At 39.5% G+C, this 22,357-nt stretch overlaps 1 protein-coding gene across 1 annotated transcript in view; it reads left to right on the top strand.

The window, feature by feature from the left end:
• The window catches only part of Htr4 (5-hydroxytryptamine receptor 4), a 180,071-nt gene extending 172,037 nt beyond the window's left edge, over nt 1-8,034 (top strand). The window contains exon 7 of the mRNA XM_008837889.2: nt 4,835-8,034. Within this exon, the coding sequence (XP_008836111.1) occupies nt 4,835-4,925 (91 nt within the window). The 3' untranslated portion in view covers nt 4,926-8,034. The remainder of the gene's footprint in view (nt 1-4,834) is intronic.
• The last annotated feature ends 14,323 nt before the right edge of the window (nt 8,035-22,357 follow it).

Genomic DNA, 22,357 nt, shown 5'->3' with positions numbered 1-22,357 from the left:
CATTACTTTACATGTCCTGGCTAAGACACTAAGTTCTCTGAAATTCAGTTTTCTCTTCTAATAGTGGACTTGGTACTCGAGTGCTGTTTTCACAAGATTTTGTGCTTTTTTTTTTTTTTTACTATATCGGTGTGCTATTATTTATCTACCATTTGTCATTAAATACATTAAACGTAAATTTAATATACTTCTATCTACCTGTTTATCATCTATCACATATTTATGTAAAGCTAAATATACATAAGAAACTCTATCACGGGGCTGGAGAGATGGCTCAGCAGTTAAGAACACTGACTGTTCTTGCAGAAGACCCGGGTTCAAATCCCAGCACCCATATGGCAGCTAACAGTTGTCCGTAATTCCAGTTCCAGGGGATCTGACAGCCTCTTCTGTCCTCCGCGGGCATTGCACGACACGGGCACTTACCTACATGCGGGCAATACACGCATACACATAAAATAGAAATAATAAATATTTTTTAAAAAAGAAACTCTATCGTGACCTAAAATGGAAAATCACATAGAGATTATTTTAAAATACAATAAAAACAAAACATAACTAGTAAAATATAACTTGATCCTCGCTTGCTAAAGGCTCTGGGTTTTGAAGTCTGCTCTTGTTAAATATTTGAGACATAGTAATGCAAAGTGGGGCCACACTGTGTCTTTATCTTTAAAATAAGCAGAACACATGAAAGAAATCACTTGGATTCTTCTTCTGTAATTTGGGGCATTTGCTACTGTGCCTTTTGTTGAGCACCGCTGCAGAACAGCATCCATATTTGGGGACTTCTGATCCTTGAAGATGAAGATGCTATTCTGACTGACAGTGAATCTGAAGTTCAGTGAGTAAATTGACTTGATCTGTTGCCTTTTGAACGTGCAGCTTGTTGATAGCTTGCTACAAATCTTTGTGCTCACTATTTCTAGACAATTCAGTTTATAATCAGCTAATGATATGCAAACATTCTATCTTGCAACTCATGAAGAGCACTTCCGATTTTTGCTTTGTGCATCTCTTAACATTTTTGCTTTCTCAATTTCATCCTGTCACCAAGTGTTTTCTTATCTTTTCATCTTTTGTCATAAAAACCAGTCCATACCCTCTTCTGCACTTTCCTTACATGCACTTTTTTTTTTTTTTTTTTTTTCGTTTTTTTGAAAAAGGGTCCCCTGTAGCCCCAGTTGCCCTGGAAATCACTATGTAGACCAGGCTGGCCTTGAACTCACAGAGCTCCGCCTGCCTCTGCCTCCCAAGTGCTGGGACTACAGGCATCGCCACCAGCCCGGCTGACGTGCACTTTTTATCTTGTTTCACTGCTTCCATTCTGATCACTTTTGGAATACCACTGAGTGTCTCATACTTCTAACTCTGGTCCTTGTGACTCACTTCTGTTTTTCTCTGTAGTCCCAAGAATATAGCTCTAGATGTCTCTCAAGTATTAATAGAAAATTTTAATACTTTCTCAGGGAACGTTATGCTCCTGTGTATGTAAAAATCAGTTTCAAGTGATTTTTAAGTGCAGATTTCTTCCCTTCTTATTGAGTTTCTGCCTCTACTATCAGAGGGCTGATGTGAATCCTTAGACTCTGTGTTTGTTCCAGGGACATTCCTACTCATCATACACAGTCTCCAGATGATTTAGCTAGTGTGCCTCCTCCTCCTCACCTCTTTTTAATGAGACCCTAGTAACTTTAAGACTATTCCTTAATCTGTTAATAGTTAATATCAGACTTCATTACAAAACTCTTACCACAAAAAAATATGATTCTCATGTTGCCCAGTGGAGAGAACTCCTGGTTTGGGAGGCAGAATTGGACAGAAGTCCCAATATATAGCGCTGGAGCCACTATTGGACATCAGTCAATACACATCTGCATTGCAGTGTCCTCCTCCTCTGAAATGGAAATAATACTCTGTACATGCCTTCTTTATAGACACGTGATGAAGATTAAACATTGAGAAAGATATGAAAATGTGTTGTTTGGTAAAGGATTTCACCAAAATGAATAAAGCAAGAAACTACATTTTCAAACTCATCGGCCAGATCACTGAAGAAAGAGCCTTCTCTTTTAATGATGCTTTGTTTCAGAGATTTCAAGTAGCTCTGCCAATGTTTTTGAGCAAACATATGTTTGAAGAAAGACAGTTGTGATCTCACTGCATTTTACATTGTGGCATCTGAGCCCCACCCTGTGCAGTTCTACCCAAATACATTTAGCAACTTTGCAGTGTCATTTCACAGATTTAGAAATTGATGGTTTTTAGAGTCTTTAATACAAATGCAAAATCACCCTCCCTGTATTTCCAGCAAAATCATTTCCCTCCTCATGGAATATAAAGTATCAGATACTAACAATAGAATATTAAAAGCCAAATTTGAAGCAATTACCCACAGCTTTGGAGAACAGTCCCACACACAGCTGCCACCCAATCAGAAGACCTGTATCTGTCACCCACAATCCCTGCTACTCAGGATCAGAATGTCAGAGCTGCAAAGGCTCTTATATACCATCCTCTTCCCCAAATTTAACAAATGGGGAAAATGAGCAATGAGAATGGACAGTGACATCGTTGCATGCAGTATAGTTAGCCCATGTGCTTCTGGTTCTCATTGCTGCATTTGGATGCTTCTTTTTGCTCAGTTATGAGGGTGACCTTAAATTGAGAGCAATTGGAGCTCCTTGAATGTGAAAGTCATGTGCACTGAGTGTGACCTTTTGCACCAAAAGCCAGTCTCTTCTTGTGTCATATAATGCCGTATATTTTTTAATCTCAAAGACTTGAAAGACAAAGAACAAGAAAATGTTATGTTGATTATGCTGATTAATTACTATTCTTGGCTAATGATATTATTAGATCACCCTGTTTTTATTGTTTAGTCCCCATTTGCCTTTCTGACTGAGGTAGTTGAGCCTTCCATGGAGTGAGAGTCTGGGCCATTGGCCAATGAGAGATGAGCAGTCTGTCTCCTCGTCCTTCTCTCCTTCTTTCCATTTGTTCTTTTCTTCTTCATAGATATTTTCAACATACTCAATAAACAGAGATATGGGACAACATGTAACATTGTGAGGGAAACATTTTGAGTTGCCTAAAGATTTTATATTTTTCAATGGCATGTGAAACTTCTGGAAGGAGGGACATATAGCCAAGATCGAATCAAAAGTATGCTCCGAGCAAGTGTCAAGCCCCAAAATAGATAGATCTCATTATTTAGAGAATAGTCCATATTCTGCTGCGATAAGAACAGACTCCAACTAGAAAGAAGAGAACCCTGTAGGGGAAGGTTGTCATCTGGAATTAATGGGAAACCTTTAACTATTTCTAAACCAAAGCATACAAAATTCCGTGGCCTTAAAAGCTGGTGGATAACAGCTCTAAATGTCTCTCTTCTTGAACAGGTAGAACAGCCAAAGCTTAAAAATGAGTAAACCTTGTCCCTGTTCTTCAAGAAAAACTAAGGATGGACTTCAAAAATTGTAGACTTTATCAGAATTCTAAGACACTGGTTATATACATGATTAAAAGTAATTCTTGCCAAATGAGGTCTTCATCTCTTAGGACAGAGAAGTGGTTTGGTGAGACATTTGAGAAAGTCATTGGGCAAAGCCTGCCATGGTGGGTCCATGCTTAAGCACATTGAGGCTTACATGCTTACGGCATAGTTTATATTGATACTTTGTTCTGTCTGGCTAAATATTTTTACCTTGATTTGAAACATCTAAAACACAGCATTAAATTGAAACGTCTACGTATCAATAGCTCTACAGGTTATCTGATCCTTCTGTGTAGAAAAGCCTAGTTTAAGTAGGCATAAATAGCTATCTCTAATGTTGACATTTTAAATTTTCATTTTATGTGTATGAATGTTTTGGTTACATTTATGTAAGTGTACTACATGCCTGCAAACCCGTGGAGACTAGAAGAGGGTATTAGATCCCCTGGAACTAGAGTTATAGAAGCCATGTGGGTACTGGGTGCTAAACTAAGGTTGTCTGGAAAAGCAGCCAGTGCTCTTAAACACTGAGTCATATCTCTAGCCCCTCAAATATTGAAATTCTTATATTATCATATAGCATGATATCAACCAGAAAAAAATTATATGAAACCCATAAGATAAAGTTTAACTGAAACAAACGTTCTGTATTCTGACTGAAATACATAAATCAAGTGCTAACAGCATGGTAAGGAACAGTAAGAAGTAACAATTTTAATTAACACAAGTTGAATTAAATTAAAACAATATAGTTTTCTCTTATTTCAATATGTGTGTGTGTTATAAGAAACTCAGTGCTAGCCAATAGCATATTAGCGTTGCTAGAAATGAGCTCAATTTAACGACTTTCATTCAAGTAAACTAAACCACCGATGAAAAGGACATAATATGCCATGCTTACTATGACGCTCCTTCCAGGTGCTATATTTTTTTCAGGTGCTAAATTTTAAGAAAGATCATTATAGTATGAATTTTGTTCAGAAGACAGTGCTCATTATGGGATATAATCTGGAACCCATAATCCATAGTAAGCTATTAGCCTAAGGAAGAGAAAACTTGGAGGGCATCATCAGTAGAGAGCAGAACTCTGAGTGGACCTTGAATGCACAGTAGTTCTACTGGGTAGAAGTTGTAGGAGGAAATTTGGGATGAATATTAATGGGCTATTTCTAAAAACTAAAGTTGTTCCAGAATAAGTACATAGGCGGGTATGTCGCTGAGAATTCTTAGTTTAGAGTCTAAGCTACCACCCATCTGCATGGAGCATGAGGGACCCTGAACTGGGTGGGCTTGTTCATCCATTCTGATGCTGAGTCTTCTAATCTTCTCCCCTTCCAGGGATGCAGTGGAATGTGGTGGCCAATGGGAGAGTCAGTGCCACCCTACAGCAACTTCTCCTTTGGTGGCTGCTCAGTCCAGTGACACTTAGGCCCCTGGGACAGTGACCCAGAAGACAGCTGTGGCTCCAATCGAGACCAGGTCCTAAGCTGCTGCTTGTGCATGACTGCACGGGGCACTCTCTACAACCAAGGCCTTCCAACAGCATACAGTAACACTGGGCTTTCCTCTGGGATTCCAGCAGCTGGCATTTGAGGGAGTCAGGGGACAGAGGGCCTCCTAATTCCCTTTTGCTTGCCAGAGTTTCTTCTTCCTGGAGTCTGTAGTCTTGCTTGAACATCTCTAGTGTTCCTGGCATACACATCTCCTTGCTGTTCACAGTCTGTCTTGCAAGCATTCACTGTGCTAGATTCTCAGTTTCCAAATACGCCTTCTTTGCCGTGTCCTCTCACAGATATTGTCAAAGCACATACTCTGCATGCCTGTGTTGGTCACATTTCTTGCTTGGTCACATCTGCCACAGCTGTGTTCAAACAACCACAGTCCTTTCTTTTTTCTGTTCTGGGCACTTATACACCCCACCTCACCCCCATGTGTCTGGGTGCAAGCATGCATCCTCTTAGCCAGCCCTGTGTCAGTCACAGACCTCCGCTTGCCCTTTCTTGTGTCAGTGTTCTGTTGAGGGCCAGCTCTCTTCATTTGCCATGGAGGACATGGAAGACAGGCTTGTCAGTGAGAAATGATCTCCGCAGCAACCTTGGAGGGAAGCTGAACACAGCTTCCCCTAGTACCAGGACCAGGCCCTGTCTTGTCTGAGGTGTTTACTTTCCTGTCAGCTAGGATGAGACATTTAAAGAACCTTAGGCAAGGCTGGCAGTATTGTGGGTGTTAAGAGATGCTGAAATCTTTTCCAAGAGCATGTGGTGAAACCCACAGTACCAATTCAAAGCTTTCCAATTTGACTTTGCTGCTCACCATGGAAAGAACTGATGGAACACAATACTGTGTGTGTGACCATCTCACTCGTGGTCTCCCTTAGGTGGAAAGTGCAGAGCCCAGGAGTGCTGGGAGTGGGAAACATGTCTGACTCCAAGTCAGAGGACCTAGATGTCGGTCCTGGCTCTCTATGATCCTAAAGTGGCTGGAATACCTTGAGCAATGTCCGTCCGTCTCTGAAACTTGCTTTCTATGTTTGCCAACTGAAGCTTGGAGTGTGTGTCTTGGGGCAGGGGAGGCGTCTTTAAGATTTCTTTCCGTTACTAGGACAACACAATGCTGCCATAGTCAGCCCTCTGCTACCTCAAAAAGCCTTTTGACTTAATTTCAAAGGAACTTCATTCCTAATTTGGGCCTTCCAAATGCCTCAGCTGGTCAGCCCTGCCCTTCCAGTTAATTAACCTGATGTCTTTCGCTCAAAGCTGATAGTCCCAGCAATTCCAGATCAAAGGTCCCAGAGAGGAAAGCACCACTTCCCAGAGCCAGGTGAGGTTTCATCTTTCATCTTGGCTATGGTTTGATACGTCTCAGGGTTAATTACCAGATTCTTTTCTGGAGCTGCTCATGAAGTATCACTTCCATTCCTGTTTATGTTGACTTTAGTTCTGAAATTGAACTTGATAGGAAAGAGACTGTGGCATGAGGAAGAAGGACTACCACGACCATCCATTGCCAAAAAGAATTCTCTGTCATGTGAAGGTTATTTTTCCTGGACACAAAGTCTTTCTTTAGCAAAGGGAAGTAGGCTCTGAAAGAGAACTCCCGGAAGCTGCTGAGAAGTATTGCTCAGTGCTGAAATGATTCTTGTGAAGACTGATCTGCTAGAGTTCTGACTAGGCATCCATTCTTGTCAAACATGAAGGGAATTGAAGTTCTGACTTGCATACTGACTCTGTGGCTGGGTTTTCAAGTCCTTGCTCCCTTGTTGTCACTAGACTCGGCATCCATTTGGAAGTAAGCACCATTTTAATGGTGGTTCTTTTCTAATACAAAGAAAGAAGCAGCAAGCTACCAGGACCCATAGATCTGGACCTGGTGATGAGAGTCAACCTGCTTTGGCTGCCCATGCACTCATCACCTCCGTGAGCATGTCGATAAGAAAGTGGCATGTGCACTAAGTCAATGGCCGACTTACTGAGTGGATAGAACCGAAAGTTGAACGTCTCTGACCTCAGAATCTCTTTTGCTTACTTCATATAAGCTGCTTCGGAGATAAATAACGTTTATGGAGACATTCTGTAAATCATAAAATGATATTCTATATGTTTATTATTTTTATGGATGTTTTGAATTACTGTAAGCATGCCTGCGCCCTCAAGGGCTAAGGATGTATTCGCTAAGAGATGAGATCAGTTTAGAGCATGAGGTTTCTGTGTTGGAAACCAAACTGAAGGCAGCCGTGGGGTATCAGCTCCTCCAAAACTGCCAGTCCTCATTTGGTGACTCCACATTGCTCAACACGTGGATTTAGTATCACACTCTCATTTAAAAGAACTGTGTCATTCTCAAAGTAAAAGGGTGAACAGAGAAAGATGGAGGCTAATTTTGGTAAAAATTAGCCCTATTTTACAAACAACTTTGCAGTAACATGAACTAAGTTCCTATGCCTGTTTTCCATGTTAAAATGTATTTGGAGAAAAAAGTCCTTGGCTGTAAAATGAATTCCCACCAAACACATATAATTCTATTAAAATCAAATGTGGACCAGACTGTGAATTATTCTCTGATAAGATTGTTACATAAAGAGTCTACAAAGCTACTGAACCGAATAACTTTTGACGTTTCCTGGTCTGAAAGTCATGTAAGTGGCTATTGATAATGGCATAAGGTTATTTTATCTAATACCTTTATTTTTGTTTACATTTTTTGAAGAAGAGCTACAAATGGGGCCACTTGTGTAGTTTATAATGCTGAGCCCCCTTGTGTAATCAGTATATTAAGTGTATGTATTCAGAACTCTAAGTTTAACTTTTATAATTTTAGAGGATGACATTTTGATGATGTGTTTTATGAGATTGCTGGTTATTGGTTGAAGGTGTTTAAGGTATTCAGATCCCTGATTGTAACCTTGTTTCCACGAAAGCATCATTAGTTTCATGATAAGTACTTTGTGATGCAATTTCTAGGAATATGTTTTTGGAAAAATGGGGTTTTATTGATTAATTCTAATTATTGATGAATATTGACACATATGTTTATATGAATTCATCTGTACATGCTTATATAAACTATATATTAAAGGAAATCTTAAGTCCTAAAACTAAGAACTGAATTTTGATTATATGCTAAAATACCAATGCCCCTGTGTATCAGTACTACGGAGCATCTCCATAATCCTCAGAGCCAGGTCATCCCCCAGAAGCTATTATCACTTGAAGCCAGAGAATTTTCTGTCTTCAATATCAGGTTCTCCTTAAAATAAACCAAGAGGCCAGGGCCCTTAAGTAATGTGAATTCTACCTGCCTATCTGCTTGCCTGTCACCTTTATTAAGGCCTCAAGCAGTAGGATAGGTCTCTCTAAAATGGTCATCCTGCAGCCAGAGTGTGGAGATCCAGCTCGGCCACCCTCAGGACACAGACTATAGGATCCCTTCTTAGGGATCTGTGGCAATTGCACATGAACAGATCTCAGACTGAGGTTTTTAGCCATATGCCTCTTTACTTAAAACTTTTTTTATGTAAGAAGCCACTCACGAGCCTGTCCAACTCCCTTCAGTCCAGATTATGTTTTAATGAAATCGCAGTCCCATCTTTTCTGAGATAGTGCCTCACACAAAGTGGTCAGAATGAGAGATGACAAGCCCCAGCTCTTAAACTCTTGGGATCGCTGTCTTCTGAAATACAAGGTAGGGGATGGGGAAATAATTAGGTTTTCAAATCATAATCCTTTCTTCATACAAAAATTTTCAGAATCTCAATGTTTTAGAGACTGAAGGAGTTTAGAGAAGAGGGAATTTGGAATCTCCCGCCTCTGTTCTCTGCTCTCTTTGATCCTTGCCATAGAAGGAACCTTTTTGGGAGCTAAAGCCTGAACAACTGAGCTAGGGCATGTCCCCTGAAGGTGTTCCACAATTACTTTTCTTGGTTTCTCTAAAACAGTGTCTGTAACACTAATGCAAGCTCTTTTTCTAGATGTCAATCCTTTACCGAGATTCACATTTCCACCTTACTTATGAAACTTTCTCCTTCACATAGAAAATACCCATCACTTGAAAATTCCTAGAATGACAACCTAAGCTGGTACCAGCTCTATATAACCTGCTAAGTCTAGGCAAAGTTCTAGGCCCCAGAAATGCCCTGCAGGAGGAACTAATATTGGTGCTTCTACCTGTTCTGTGGTTTAATCTTCTCTCTATCACCACAGGGTTCAAAGAAACAGTTTTTAAGCACACCATGTATAAGGGTCTGTTTCCAGAAGCCTGTCAAAAATGAATGTTGACAAGGTCTCTGCTGTACAAACTAGAAAGTAAAGAGGGTATACTATGCAGATTAGACAGGTTTAGATGCTGACACATGTGGTAGAGAATATAAATACAAAATATATTCCAACAAGGGATGGTGTTTCATTACTTGAACAGTTAGGGAGGGTTTAGAGGAGAGGTCAGCTCTGTGATAAGGGACAGGGAGTCAGCTGTGTACTTAATTGGGAGAAATGCTGTTAGACAAATGGAACTGCAGATTCCAATTCCCTGGGGTAGGAATGGGCTTGACATGGGCAGCTTGAGCTCAGGGAATGAGGGAGTGTTGTAGGACGTGGGGTCAGAGAGCTATGAAAAAGCTGATGCTAATTCCGTGTCATTAGATACCATTTACCAGTTACTTACTGTGGATCTGCCTTGGCTGGATACATTTCACATGTGGCATCACGTCACTCTCTAAATCAGATTTCATTGTTATACCATGCCGATGTGGAGAACAAGCTGAACATCAGGGAAGTTAATGGGGACTTTGTCTAAAGCTGAGAGTGGAACCTAGACCCTGATGAGTCAAGCCTTTCCCGCCTACCTCATCTGTTGGAGGGCTTGATGTCTTTAGTAACAAGAACCGTTTGGAAGCGAATGTACTCTCTTCGTGTCCTATTCTTTCTCTTCGGTGTCCTGGCTACCTGTGAACAAATGCAGATGCAACTAACAATGGCTGTTAGTTGATTTTAAGTTAGTTTATTCCAAATAGCATCTTACTGAAAGGAAAAGATAAATTCTTAACCATCCAGGAAAAGGCTACCTATTAAAACTCCTCTTTTTATCAGAAATAAGGGGAAATCCATCTGGTATTAAAAATCAGTCATTTTTTCTTTTTACCTAGCATCTCCTTACCTTTCCTTTACTGGTATCCTGTTTCCCCCTCCCCTCTTGACAGTATCTATCGTCTAGACTGGGATGCTAGACTCAACAATCCAATTCTGCATCGCTATCACCCTATTCAAACTCCTCAGGGATTCACCACTGTCTACCAAGTCTAGCATCTTTACTGATTTCCTAAACAGTTATTCCCCTTCATTCCTGCAAAGGAAATAATATGCTCTGAGTCTCATGCACTTTCTCTTTGCAGTTTTTAATTGAATTTTTGCAATTTTCATACAATACAATTTGATAGTACTTGGATCCCCTCCCCTCTCTGCACCTCTCCCCATCATCCTCTCCCAATTTGATAAAAAAAACCTCTCAGTATGGGTCCATATAGACAAGTGTACCTTTTACCTCTCACCAAAGAAGCTTCTTTTTGCAACAGATGGAGATGGTACAGAGTTCCAGAACTGATCAAACACAGAGAAAAACTGTTTGTGAGATGCTTAATCCTAAGTGACACATCTTCAGTGCAACCTCTACACTCAGGATAAATGCATCTCTTAACTTTCATCAGAGAAGTTTCCTTATGCAGCAGATGGTGATTCACCCAGAGACCCACGATTGGCCCATGTGCAGAGAGCAAACCGCTGCAGAATGCTCATCGCTGAACAGGACACCTATCTCTTCGTATTTTTGTATCCAGGCTACCAGTCCAGCAACCCTTTGCATCTAGTTCATTTCCCCTGAACTACATCTCAAATAACACCTTCTACTTAAAACTTTTCCCAGAATCCTGAACACTAGGAGGTTTTTCATCTATCCCATACAATTTCAACACTTTGTTCTTCTCCTATGGCATTTTATATGCTTTTCAGTGTGATTATTAATTCTACTGTTTCTGAGGGAAGTGGTCACTTCTTATTGCTAATTTTTTTCTAGTGCCCAAAACATGTTTTTGTGCCCTGAAGCTACGCAGTAAACTTACTACATTTACATAGTTAGAAGAATTTGGAGTCTTTCACTGTTAAATATCTGTACTGCACCATCCTAATTCACTCTTTCATGAAATGAAGAGAGCTTGCATTGTGATACAGGATATGGGATGAACATGAATTACTTAGGCTAAGATGTAATTGAATATATTTTAAAGATGTCAGTTTCTGGATATGTCTTACCCAGCATCCCTAGTAACCTGCTATGTGACTGGGCATATTCCTACCCCAATTTGCCTTGAGTTTTGACAACTCCAAATTTTCTCACATTCTTAAAAGCATGGACTTTGCTATTAACTGTATTTTGGTTGAGACGAGACTCTATCACACACTGACTGTAGGGCTGGAGCCAAGTTCTTTAACTCTCATGGCTCCAGCTTCTTCTCTGAAGTAGTAGGGATGCTAACAGCACATTCCCACAGTGCTGTTATTGAGGGTTCGGGGTATTAAACAACCTAATCTCTGACATGCAGTGTGCTTTCTCTGAAGTGTAGCTGTTTCTATTATTATTTTGGATTACATGACATTTGAAATTCAGAAACAGCATGTAGAATCATACGGTGTTGAGAAACCAAGAATGGGGAAGTAATGGGAGTCATAAAAGTAAGTTTTTTCTATGTTGGGTGTGTAATCAGACAGATAGGGACAGTATTCAGGAAAAGTGAGAGATTGCAAGGATTTGACTATGGATTCAGAAAAGAAATGCACATGTGAGCGTTGGTGGAAGATAGAGTCCAGCTGTCATTCAGTGTCTTGTCATGGAACATCTGAAAATGTCTCTTGATGTTCTCCAATTCATGTGCCTCATAAATAGTAGTTGCACTTCCCCTTCTAAGAGAGTAAAAAGGATGCAGATTTATTAACATCTTTGGTACATCCGTACTGCCTAGATCTTTTATACATTTTATAACATTTCATTCTCAAGAAATATTAACTGGATTGAACCCCCCACTTCCCAATTTGCCCATTGTATTCCTTTTGATAAGTTAATTTCTTTGTGCTTCAGTTTTTCATTGATAAAAACAGAAGTGTTAACACTAGTTAATTGGTGAAGTTTTATCATTTAAATAAAATTATGCATATCACAACTATTAGGGCACCACCACACAGATAATTGGTAGTTTCTATTATTTTCATTTTTCTTTTATAAAACTTCCATTTTAGGGGCTGGAGAGATGGCTCAGCAGTTAAGAACACTGACTGTTCTTGCAGACAACCCTGGTTCTAATCCCAGCACCCACATGGCAGTTAATAACTGTCCATAACTCCAGTTCAAAGGGATCCAACAGCCTCTTCTGTCCTCTGTGGGCATTGCACGACACAGGTGCACTTATCTACATGCAGGCAATACACGCATACTCATAAAAATAAAAATAATTAATAAAAATTTTAAAAAACAAATGAAGGCTCATTTGAAAAAATACTCCCATTTTATAGATAAGGATAAGTTTTATAGATAAGGATAAATTTATAGATTAGGATAAGTTTTCAGGGACCTAGGAGATAGCTCAGTCAGTAAAGTGCTTAACTTGCTAACATAAGGACCCAAGTTCAAGTCCCTAAAACCATGTAAGAGCAGAAAGAAGCAGGGCATGGTGGCATGTGCTTGTAAACCCAGTGCTGGCATGGCCAAGACAGGCAGATCCCTAGGGTCCAATGGTCAGCCAAGCTAGCCTACTTGATGAGTTCCAGACTAGTGAGAGGCCCTGTCTCATAAAGTAAAGGTGGGCATACATCTCCTAAATAACGACACCTGGCTTTGATAAACACATGCACATAACACATGCACACACATGAACCTAAACATGCACAATACAAGCATCTTGGCACCCACACATATGTGCACACCCAAACACATGTACCTGCACAGACACAAAAATAGAAAAATAAGTTAAAATAAAAATAAAGGTTGGAGAAATGACTCAGTGGGTAAGGGTACTTGCCTCCAAGTGTGATGACCCCCAGGACCCACATGGTAGAAGACAAAAACCAACACTCTAAGTCATCCTCTGACTACAGGCACCCCATGCTCCACCCACACAGAGAAATAAAACATGAATGAAAAGGTGTTAAATCTAAAAGTAAAGGAGACTAAGCTTCCGACTCAAAGTCATACAAATAATAAGCAAACCCAGAATCTGTTTCTACCTGCCTCAAAGGTGATAGACAGATGCAATACATCAACCTTTGAAAGACACACCTTATAATATGTATGAATACAATAGTACGCTGGATGAGCAGTGATTTAAATTGATCTAGAGCCTTAAATGAAAGATATAATCTTTAATTTTTAAAAGCTTTGTTGAGATGAGATCATTTAATTTCAGTTGGGTCTTTCTCAGTTGTTATACCATTTCATTCAGCCTCGGCTCCCTGAATTAGCAAGGCAATCACCAGTATATGGTCTTCTTGTCAACAGGATCCAAATGGAGGACCAGATGCCACTGCCTAATTATCAAATTCTTGGCCAGAACACAGACCTTCCCTCTTCACCCCACATTCTTCCTCTAAAGCTTTGTAACCATCTCTCTTATCATTGGGCCTCTGCCAGAGGGAGACTGAGTCATCAGTTACTGAAGCTTTTTGAAAGGGAATTCAAGCCAGGGTTTCATAATGCCAAGTGAAAAGCCCCTAGTTTGGCTGAACTAAGGCTCCATTTCTGGAACCTTTTGTCCCAGACCAACTGTTGAGTGGGTCAAAGAGGTATGACTCAGTGTCCAGAGCCCAGAAGGAGCAGACTTATCAAGGTCACTCTTATTACTTTATATCCTTGACTGAAAACAGGGCCCCTGCTAGTGAAGCTGGTAAAGGCCAAGCTCATTCTAGAATTCTCTTTCATCTAATAACATTCCTCTCGGTGGAGCAGTCTATTTATATTCTGATTTCCTGATGTTCCTTTGCTGTTCATGTCTTGTTACTGCAGCTGATGTTGTGGTATATCAAATGGTGGGAAAAATATGGATTCTGACTTACTTTGCATTTTGCCACTTGCTAGCAAGCTTCTTACCCCTTTGAGACTCCCATTTCTCATGACACCCCATCAAATCTGCTCATCCAGTCAAGTTCACTGTGCTGTTGAATGGGAGATCTACACATCAGTTTTGTTCAGTAGCCTTTGATGGCTTCCATGTTAATGGGGAAGGAAAAATACAGTCACACACAAAAAAATAGAAATCCAGACAGAAAGTGGTAAGTCCAGTATATTTAATTAAAACACTATATTCCAAAGTGTATAGGAATAGGCAGCAAATTCAAAATATGACTACTATAATTATTGTTTTTCAATATTTCAGTGGAAAGTCATTTCTAATCTCTTCCAAGATTCTTACACTTGTTTCCCTAATTATCTTAGTTTGAAGCTATCTTTCTAGTCTCATCTCTCATTTCACAGCCACCTCTCCCTCTATTTCATCCTGTGATCACTCTCTGCCTTCTGCCCACATTTGCACATGACAAAGTTAATCTGCTATTGAAATTACACATTCACATATAACAACAGTAACAACAATAAAAATAAAGTAATATCCCCCTCTAACATTTCTCATTTTCAACACCTTTAGCTCACAACCTCTAAGTGCTTCCAGTAACGTACTGATTTGTTGTCTGTACCCACAGCATAGCACCCAGATCCAAGTAGAACAAATAAGACTGGGCCATCTCCCACCTCCTTTCCCAGCTCATTGGGCCTTCTGTGACTTTTCCCTGCTCTGTTGCAGCCTGCTAACCATGCCTTCTGCCACTATTTTCCAGTTAAAGCCAGTGCATATTTCATGAACTGCTTTGTTGGTGAAAGTTAATTTAGGTGATGCTGCTCTCTCTAATACTTTTCCACATGGCCTAGTTCCTGGAAACATCAACCTTGATCTTTATGGATACTCTTAGGCCCCCATACCATACCAAAGAGCAGTGTCCTATCTCAATATAAAACAATCACTACCAGTACAAGGTAAAAATGACTCTCTAAGTGAGAAAGATTCATAATTCTAAGCCAACAAGGTATTTCAGAAGATAATGGAAATGAAGCAACATGTCTAAGCACTTCAAGAATTTAAGGGATAACTGTGCTTATTATTTTCATGTAAACAAACTTTTATTAAATATCCACTGTGTGTCAGGCATTGAGTTTGATACTGATAATGAAAAATAATAGCATTTGTTATGTCAGAATACATGTCTGGCTGTGGAGCTAAATATGAAACTGGACAGACAGATTTTGCTTTGCTGTGTTCTGTAGCTACCGTCACCAAGGGCGCCCCTGAGTGCTGGTCACTGCAGCCATTCACGATCTTTCACCAAGATCAGTCAGCTTCCCTCGAGAGCCAGGCCAGCTGGTACATGATGAGTGACCCATGAGGCTTGGTGTGGATGTCCTAAGGGTTAACAAAGCAGCACAATGACCAGGGCATCTAGAGACTCTAGTACAGACTGCTACACCTGGTCTGATATAAGCTATACTGGGGCAATTTTACTATAGAGCCTATGGTTAAACAAAATTCCTTGTGACTCTCATGAAAAACAGTCTTTCCCTTTAAAAATCTGGATAGATGCACATAAATATTAATATGCTTACAAGAATTCTACTTATAAAAAAACCCCACAAAGTTAAATGAAAATCCATGCTTTAATGTGAGACTGTGCTGGCAGATATAACATGCACTTATGATTAAATCATAAAAACTTTCCCATTGTCCTGCATCTTGTCTGTGATATATTTACCTCAAAGCCATGAGTACAGTTTCCTGGTGCATTTCTGTCAACAAAATGATTCATCGTAGAGACAACATCTCTTTTTTTTTGATATTTATCATATTTTATTTATCCATTCATCTACTGGAAGAATTTTTCAGTTTTTATTTTGCAATATGTCTTATACTTTCTTTCCTTATGCCAGAAAATACATGAGGTAAGATATAAGTCTCCTGAATGCTTTTTAGTAAAGCTTGTATTTTTTTTTTATTAGAAGAAGCATTTCATTACAACAGCATTAACCTATTCAATAACATTTTTCTGAGCTACGGTACATCTCTTTCAAAATTGGCTATACATTTTTAGGTTTACAGATGAATTATTACGCCTATACAATCTTTTACTCATTATAAACTCTATAAGACATAAAATTAATTGAGGTTTTAACAACATTTCTTAGCATAAAAATCTTTCCTTCCTCAAAAAAGCTCTACGGAAATTATTCCATTATTTGCAATCAAGTCAACATGAGCTGGATTAGGGAATTGCCATTACCTTCATTCACATCAAACACAAAGTCAGAAATCGATGACTTCAATCAATAGAAACGTTTTTATTATCAGCCTTCTCATTGGCTCAAAGCCCAAGAATAAAAGGCATATCTGGTTAGACTGGACCAAAGACAGCTTTCTGCACTCAATGCTAATCTTACATTTTATTTTTTTACATTTTATTTATTCTTAGTTTTTGTGCATGAGTGTATTATGTAAATGCATCCGTGTCATGCGATGCCTTCAGAGGTCAGAAGAGGACATCGGATTCCCCTGGAACTGGAGTATGGATGGTTATAAGCCACCTAGTGGGTGCTGGGACTCAAACCCAGGTCCTCTGCAAGAGCAGCCAATTCATGCAAGATGCTGAACCATCTCTTCAGCCCTGTAATCTTACATTTTAGCAAATGTTATGTGAGATGATACCTTTTCCAAAAGCAGACAGACTGGGTCAAAAAAATCTCAGTTTTAGCACTGTCTGGATGATCTTAGGCAAACTGCTTAAGCCGTTGATCTTTAGAGGGGCTTTTATCTGTAAAACTGAAATTACTTCTAGAGCAATAGTTAGTAAATGATATATCTGTCAAGATTACCCTGCTTGGGGGTAATCTTGACTGTAATGGTTATTATGTATGCAATGAGATATTAAAACAAACAACAATAATAACATTAAACCAAATTTTAAAAGAAGAGCAGAAACAAGAGTGACTTTTGTGACCCCAAAGGCCAGATGCATACATCTAGCCATTATAGGAAAGCTTTGCTCATGCTAGAAAGTTTGTCAAAGTTTGTCAGGTACCTAGATACAGATACCTGTTTGTGAGTCCACGTGACCTTCTCCAGCAGTGTGATCTTGTGCCAAGAGTCTAATTTCTGTATCTGATTTTTCTCACGTGTCAGGTATATGCTAATATGAATAAAATGCTGACACTGGAACCTAGTATATGATTAACATAAAATGTTACATATTCTTTTGTTGTCATTCTTATTTCGTGGATCTTGCTGTATAGCTACAGATGGCCTGGCACTCACACTGCAGCCCAAGCTGGTCTCAACCTCATGGCAGTCCTCTTGTCTTAGCTTTCCAAGTGCTAGGATTGCAGGCATGTGTAACTATGCCTGGCTGGTCATTCTTACCCTCATCCTAATCAAATATTCATCAAACACCTAATACGGTGCCCTGGAATGGCAGTAAGTAAATATCATTTATTACTCTTTTTTTAAATCAATAATTTATTGAGAATTGCATACATGCATATAAGGTGTTTTGATCAAATCCATGCCCACTCCCTCCCCTCCAACTCCTCCCATATCTCCCCATCACTGTTTTCTGATAACTTCATGTACTCTTTCTTCTTTTATTTATTTATTTTTATGGGGTTTTTGGCTACTCTAACATTCCCCCTTCTGAAGAGGTCACCCTAAAATCTTTTAAGGATTAGATACAAGCTCCCAAATATTTTCAACATTTTTTGACCTTTGGAACAGAGTATGTTGCTAAGAGGCCCAAAGGCATTTTGACTTTTAGCCAAGAAACTGGCTACTCTTATGATCATCACTATCATTATCACTAGCATAGTTTACATAGCTTTCACATACATCATCTCATTAGACATGCTCAGCACCCTAACAATTGGTGCCGTGATTTTACTCTAATGAATGAGAAATGAGCTGAGAGGGGTAGAGGTAGATGCCGAAGCACAAAGAGGCAGGATACAGATTCAAAGCTGGGGATTTGCATTCTACACCAGTACGTCCATTCCCACACCATGCTGCCTCTCTATCAAAATGTCAGATGATCTGTTGTTTGTTAGTTTTCTCCAAATGTTATCTTTTGAGTCCTGAGAGCTTGATGGGATAAGCAAACAGGACTATTTCTCTTTGGCAGGGCTCTGTAGACAGGAAGCTGGGGTAATTGGATTCCAGTCATTTGGTCCTAGGACTGCATTTGTAACCAGCCAACTTGCTGATGACCAAGCCTCCTGGAAAAAGCCCTGACCACACAAACAACCCCTGTAGGACCTCATTGTTTATGCTGCAATGAGAGATAGATCCACAGTAGCCAACAGCTTTCTAAAGGTTCCTGACCAGGGTAAAGCTGGCTTCAGAATCTTCCAGATCTGAACAAGCAGAGGTACCTGGAGTAGAGGAGCATTTGTCAGCAGAGCTAGTGTGGTCTTATCAGAACTTTTTTTTTTGGCCTGGTTTGGACCAAAGGCAATGGTGGGGCTGAGTGCTCTCAAACTGATGCTCCTGGGAACAAGTGATACAGCCCTGGAGTGAGTTGGCAGCTATGAAACAAGAGACATTTTAAAGTCAGCTCATCAAAGGAGCCATTGGATCTACAAATTACCATGTTATTTCATGTAGTACATAAATAAGTTTCAGCTAAGTTTAAAAAAAAAAAATGGGTTCAATCCAGTAGTATCAGTGAACTAGGCATGAGCAGGCCTCCTTCTCCAAGTCTCCAGGGGCAGCAAGGAGCTCAGCAGGAGCAGGCTTCTGTCTCTGGTGGTAGTAGTGAGCTCAGCACAAGCAAGCCTCCACCTCTGGAGGCAAAAAGGAGCATGGTAGGAAGCAGGCCTCCACCACCCATGCGAATAAGGAACCGTTCTCCAGCAGGCCTCCATTCTGGCAGCAATGAGGAACTCTGCATGAGCAGACCTCTGCCTCCAGTAGATCGAGACAGCACCCTGTATCTAGGCCTCTGGCACCTGTAGGACTGCACAGCTCTGACAGAGGAGACTTTCTGCTCCAGCAGGTCCAGGGAGCAGCTGGGACTAGACTCTTGCCTCTGAAGTGACCTGGTAGCACCTTGGGACAGGCTTTCAGCCCTGGTGGGCCCAGAGGTGAGAGCAGAGCCTGAGCTTTGGCTCCAGTGTGCCCAAAGTCTTTCAAGAGACTAGGGGTTGACTCCAGTGAAGATGCAGGGCTTAGGCTTCTGGGGCTTTGGTGGTCACTGCAGGACTAGCAGTATAGATAGATACAGCCATGGAAGTTGCTTCAGGTCCGTTTTATTAACTATAGCACCTGGTTAGTACACAGAATGTGGTGGGCCTGACATTTTGTGTCTTGGCCCTCGTGAGTCCACAGAGTCCAGGAAGTAACTTGGCAGTGATCCTGTCTGAGAGCCTTAGGGCTTGGTGTACAACCCAAACTTGGGTTCTCCTGGCACATAGTCAAGACTGGATTTCCTCAGTGCTTTCATTAGATAATCAACACCAAGTTCCACCAGTCCTCCAGGATAAACTTCACGTTTATATCCCTATATGAAAAATCGTAGAAAACAAGACATTCAAATAGATTCAAAAGATGTCGACATCAAAACTGAAAGACAAAGGTATGCTAACAGATGTGCAGAACACAACAAAGAAATACAGTCACCACCTATGACTCACCCTGACTGGCCAGCTCCCCATAAGGAAATCCAAAACTACAGAGATAGTTGAAGTGTGTGAAAAAGAATTCAATCTTACTTTTTAAAAGAATTAATGGTCACATAGAAGAGCCAAATAAGTAGATGCAAGAATTAAGGAAATCTATCCAAGTCATGGCTAAGATACTCTCCAAAGGAAATGAAACAGTAAATGGGAGGCCAAAGTCCAAAATATGGAGGAAAAATTCAGCAAGGAGTTTAAAACACCTAAAAGAAATCAAAGAGAATCCTTGAAATGAAGGAGATAATAGAGAAAATACACACACACACACACACACACACACACACTTGCACACACCAGATACCAGCATTAACAGAAAAGACCATGCAGAAGAACAAATTTCAGGGACAGAGGATAATGTTGAGACAATAATACAAATAGACTTTAAAGTACCTTAAAGTACTTTACAAGTAAATAGACAAGGAAAAAAAAAACTAAGGAGCATGGGGGCTGGAGAGATGGCTCAGCAGTTAAGAACACTGGTTATTCTTACAGAAGACCTGGGTTCGAATCCCAGCAACCACATGGCAGCCAACAACTATTTGTAACTCAAGTCCCAGGGGATCCGACAGCCTCTTCTGACCTCTGCGGGCATTGCATGACACGGGTGCACTTCACTACGTGCAAGCAATACACGCATACACATAAAATAAAAACAATAAATAATTTTTTAAGTTAAAAAAACAACTAAGGAGCATGAATGAAACTTCTAAGAAGTCTGGGATGTCTTCAAGAGGCTGAACCTGAGAAACCATGGTATAGAAGAAGGAACAGAGATTAAAAATCAAATGGAAAAGACAGTATAGGAGAAAACTTCCCAGTCCTAGTAAAAGAAATAGACATCTGAAACAAGAGGTACACAGAACCCTAAATAGGCCAGAGAAGAAACGCACCAGGGAGCATCATTGTCAGGATGTCAACGATGGTAATAAAGAAATAATCATAAAACCAGCATGAGAAAAACATCAAGTCACACACATACAAAGACAGAAATATCAGAATTACCCCCAGTCATTTCATTAGCAACCATAAAAGCCAGAAGAGCATGGAATGAAATATTCCAAGTTCTGAAAGCAAATTACTGTGAATCAAGACTACTATACCCTACAAATTAATCTTTCAAAATTGATGGAGAAATGATGGTGTTCAAAGATAAACAAAAATTAAGGTAATTTATGATAATCAAGCCACCAATGCAGAAAATACTTAATGAAATATTTTACAGAGAGAATAAAGATAGCTTCCTCCATATGAATACAAGAAAGTATACATTCAATAAACAAAACAGATAAACTAGGCACAAGAAAGAAACATCCGTGTCAAACACAATAACTCAATAAACTAATACAGAAGAAAGAAAAATACAAATAATTCAGCAAAACAGAACTTCATCAAACAAATTCATAATAAACAGCAAAGCCCTTTATATAATAACCTTAAATACAAATGACTTCAACTCACCATTTAAAAGACATAGACTAATGGACTGGGTTTTTAAAAAGAATCACCTATATATTGTCTCCAAGAAACAAACCTAGCAAGCAAAGACATTTTTATACAACTTCATATTAAAGGACACACAGTTACCAAGAAACAGAAGTGGATAGCTACTCTTACATAAGATAAAGTAAACATCCAGCAGGAATAGCTACTTTTACATCAGATAAAGTAAACTTAATGCCAAAACTAATTAGAAGAGATAAAAAGGACATTACTCATTAATAAATTGAACAATTCATCAAGAAGATATAGAAATAGTAAACATTTGTGCATTGACTATTAGAGACCCTAATTTTATAAAATGAACACTAAAAGGTATAAAAATCCTTGATACAACAATAGTGGGGAACTTCAACACTCCACTTCGTTTTAGATCAATCTTCCAAACTGAAAACAATTAAAGATGTCTTAGAACTAAACACTATGGATCAGCTTGATATAGTTGCTATGCATAGGCTATCCCACAAAAATACAGAATACACATTTTTCTCAGTAGCACATGGAATATTTCCCAAAATTGATCATATCATAGAACACAAGGCAAGTATCAATAAACAGAAAAAAATCGACGTAATTCCTTGTATCTTACACAATAAAATAAAAGTAGAAACTGACAACAAATGAAACCACAAAACCTACAAAATACGTGGAGACTGAGTATATATATATATATATATATATATATATTGCTTTGAGACTAAAAAATGTATTTAAAAATATTTTATTTTATTTTATGTTTGTTTTTGTGCATGTATGTAATTTCACCCATTTGTGCAATGCCCACAGAGGACAGAAGAAGGCATCGGGTCCCCTGTAACTGGAGTTAAGGATGGTTCTTAGCCACCATGTGAGTGCTAGGAACTAAACCCAGATGAAAGAGCAACCAGTGCTCTTAATCACTGAACCATCTCTCCATCCCCTAAACAATATATTTCTGAATGAACAATGGGGTAGCCAAGAAATAAGAAAAGAAATTTAGAAACTCCTAGAGACAAATGATTACTGAGAACACACACCACCGATCAGAACAACTGGACCAGAGCCAAGGCAGTCCTAAGAGGAATATTTGTA

The sequence above is a fragment of the Nannospalax galili genome, unplaced genomic scaffold, assembly GCF_000622305.1.
Source record: "Nannospalax galili isolate Female #2095 unplaced genomic scaffold, S.galili_v1.0 scaffold19, whole genome shotgun sequence".
Taxonomy (NCBI): Eukaryota; Metazoa; Chordata; class Mammalia; order Rodentia; family Spalacidae; genus Nannospalax; species Nannospalax galili.
This window is presented reverse-complemented; position numbering and strand designations above follow the sequence as displayed.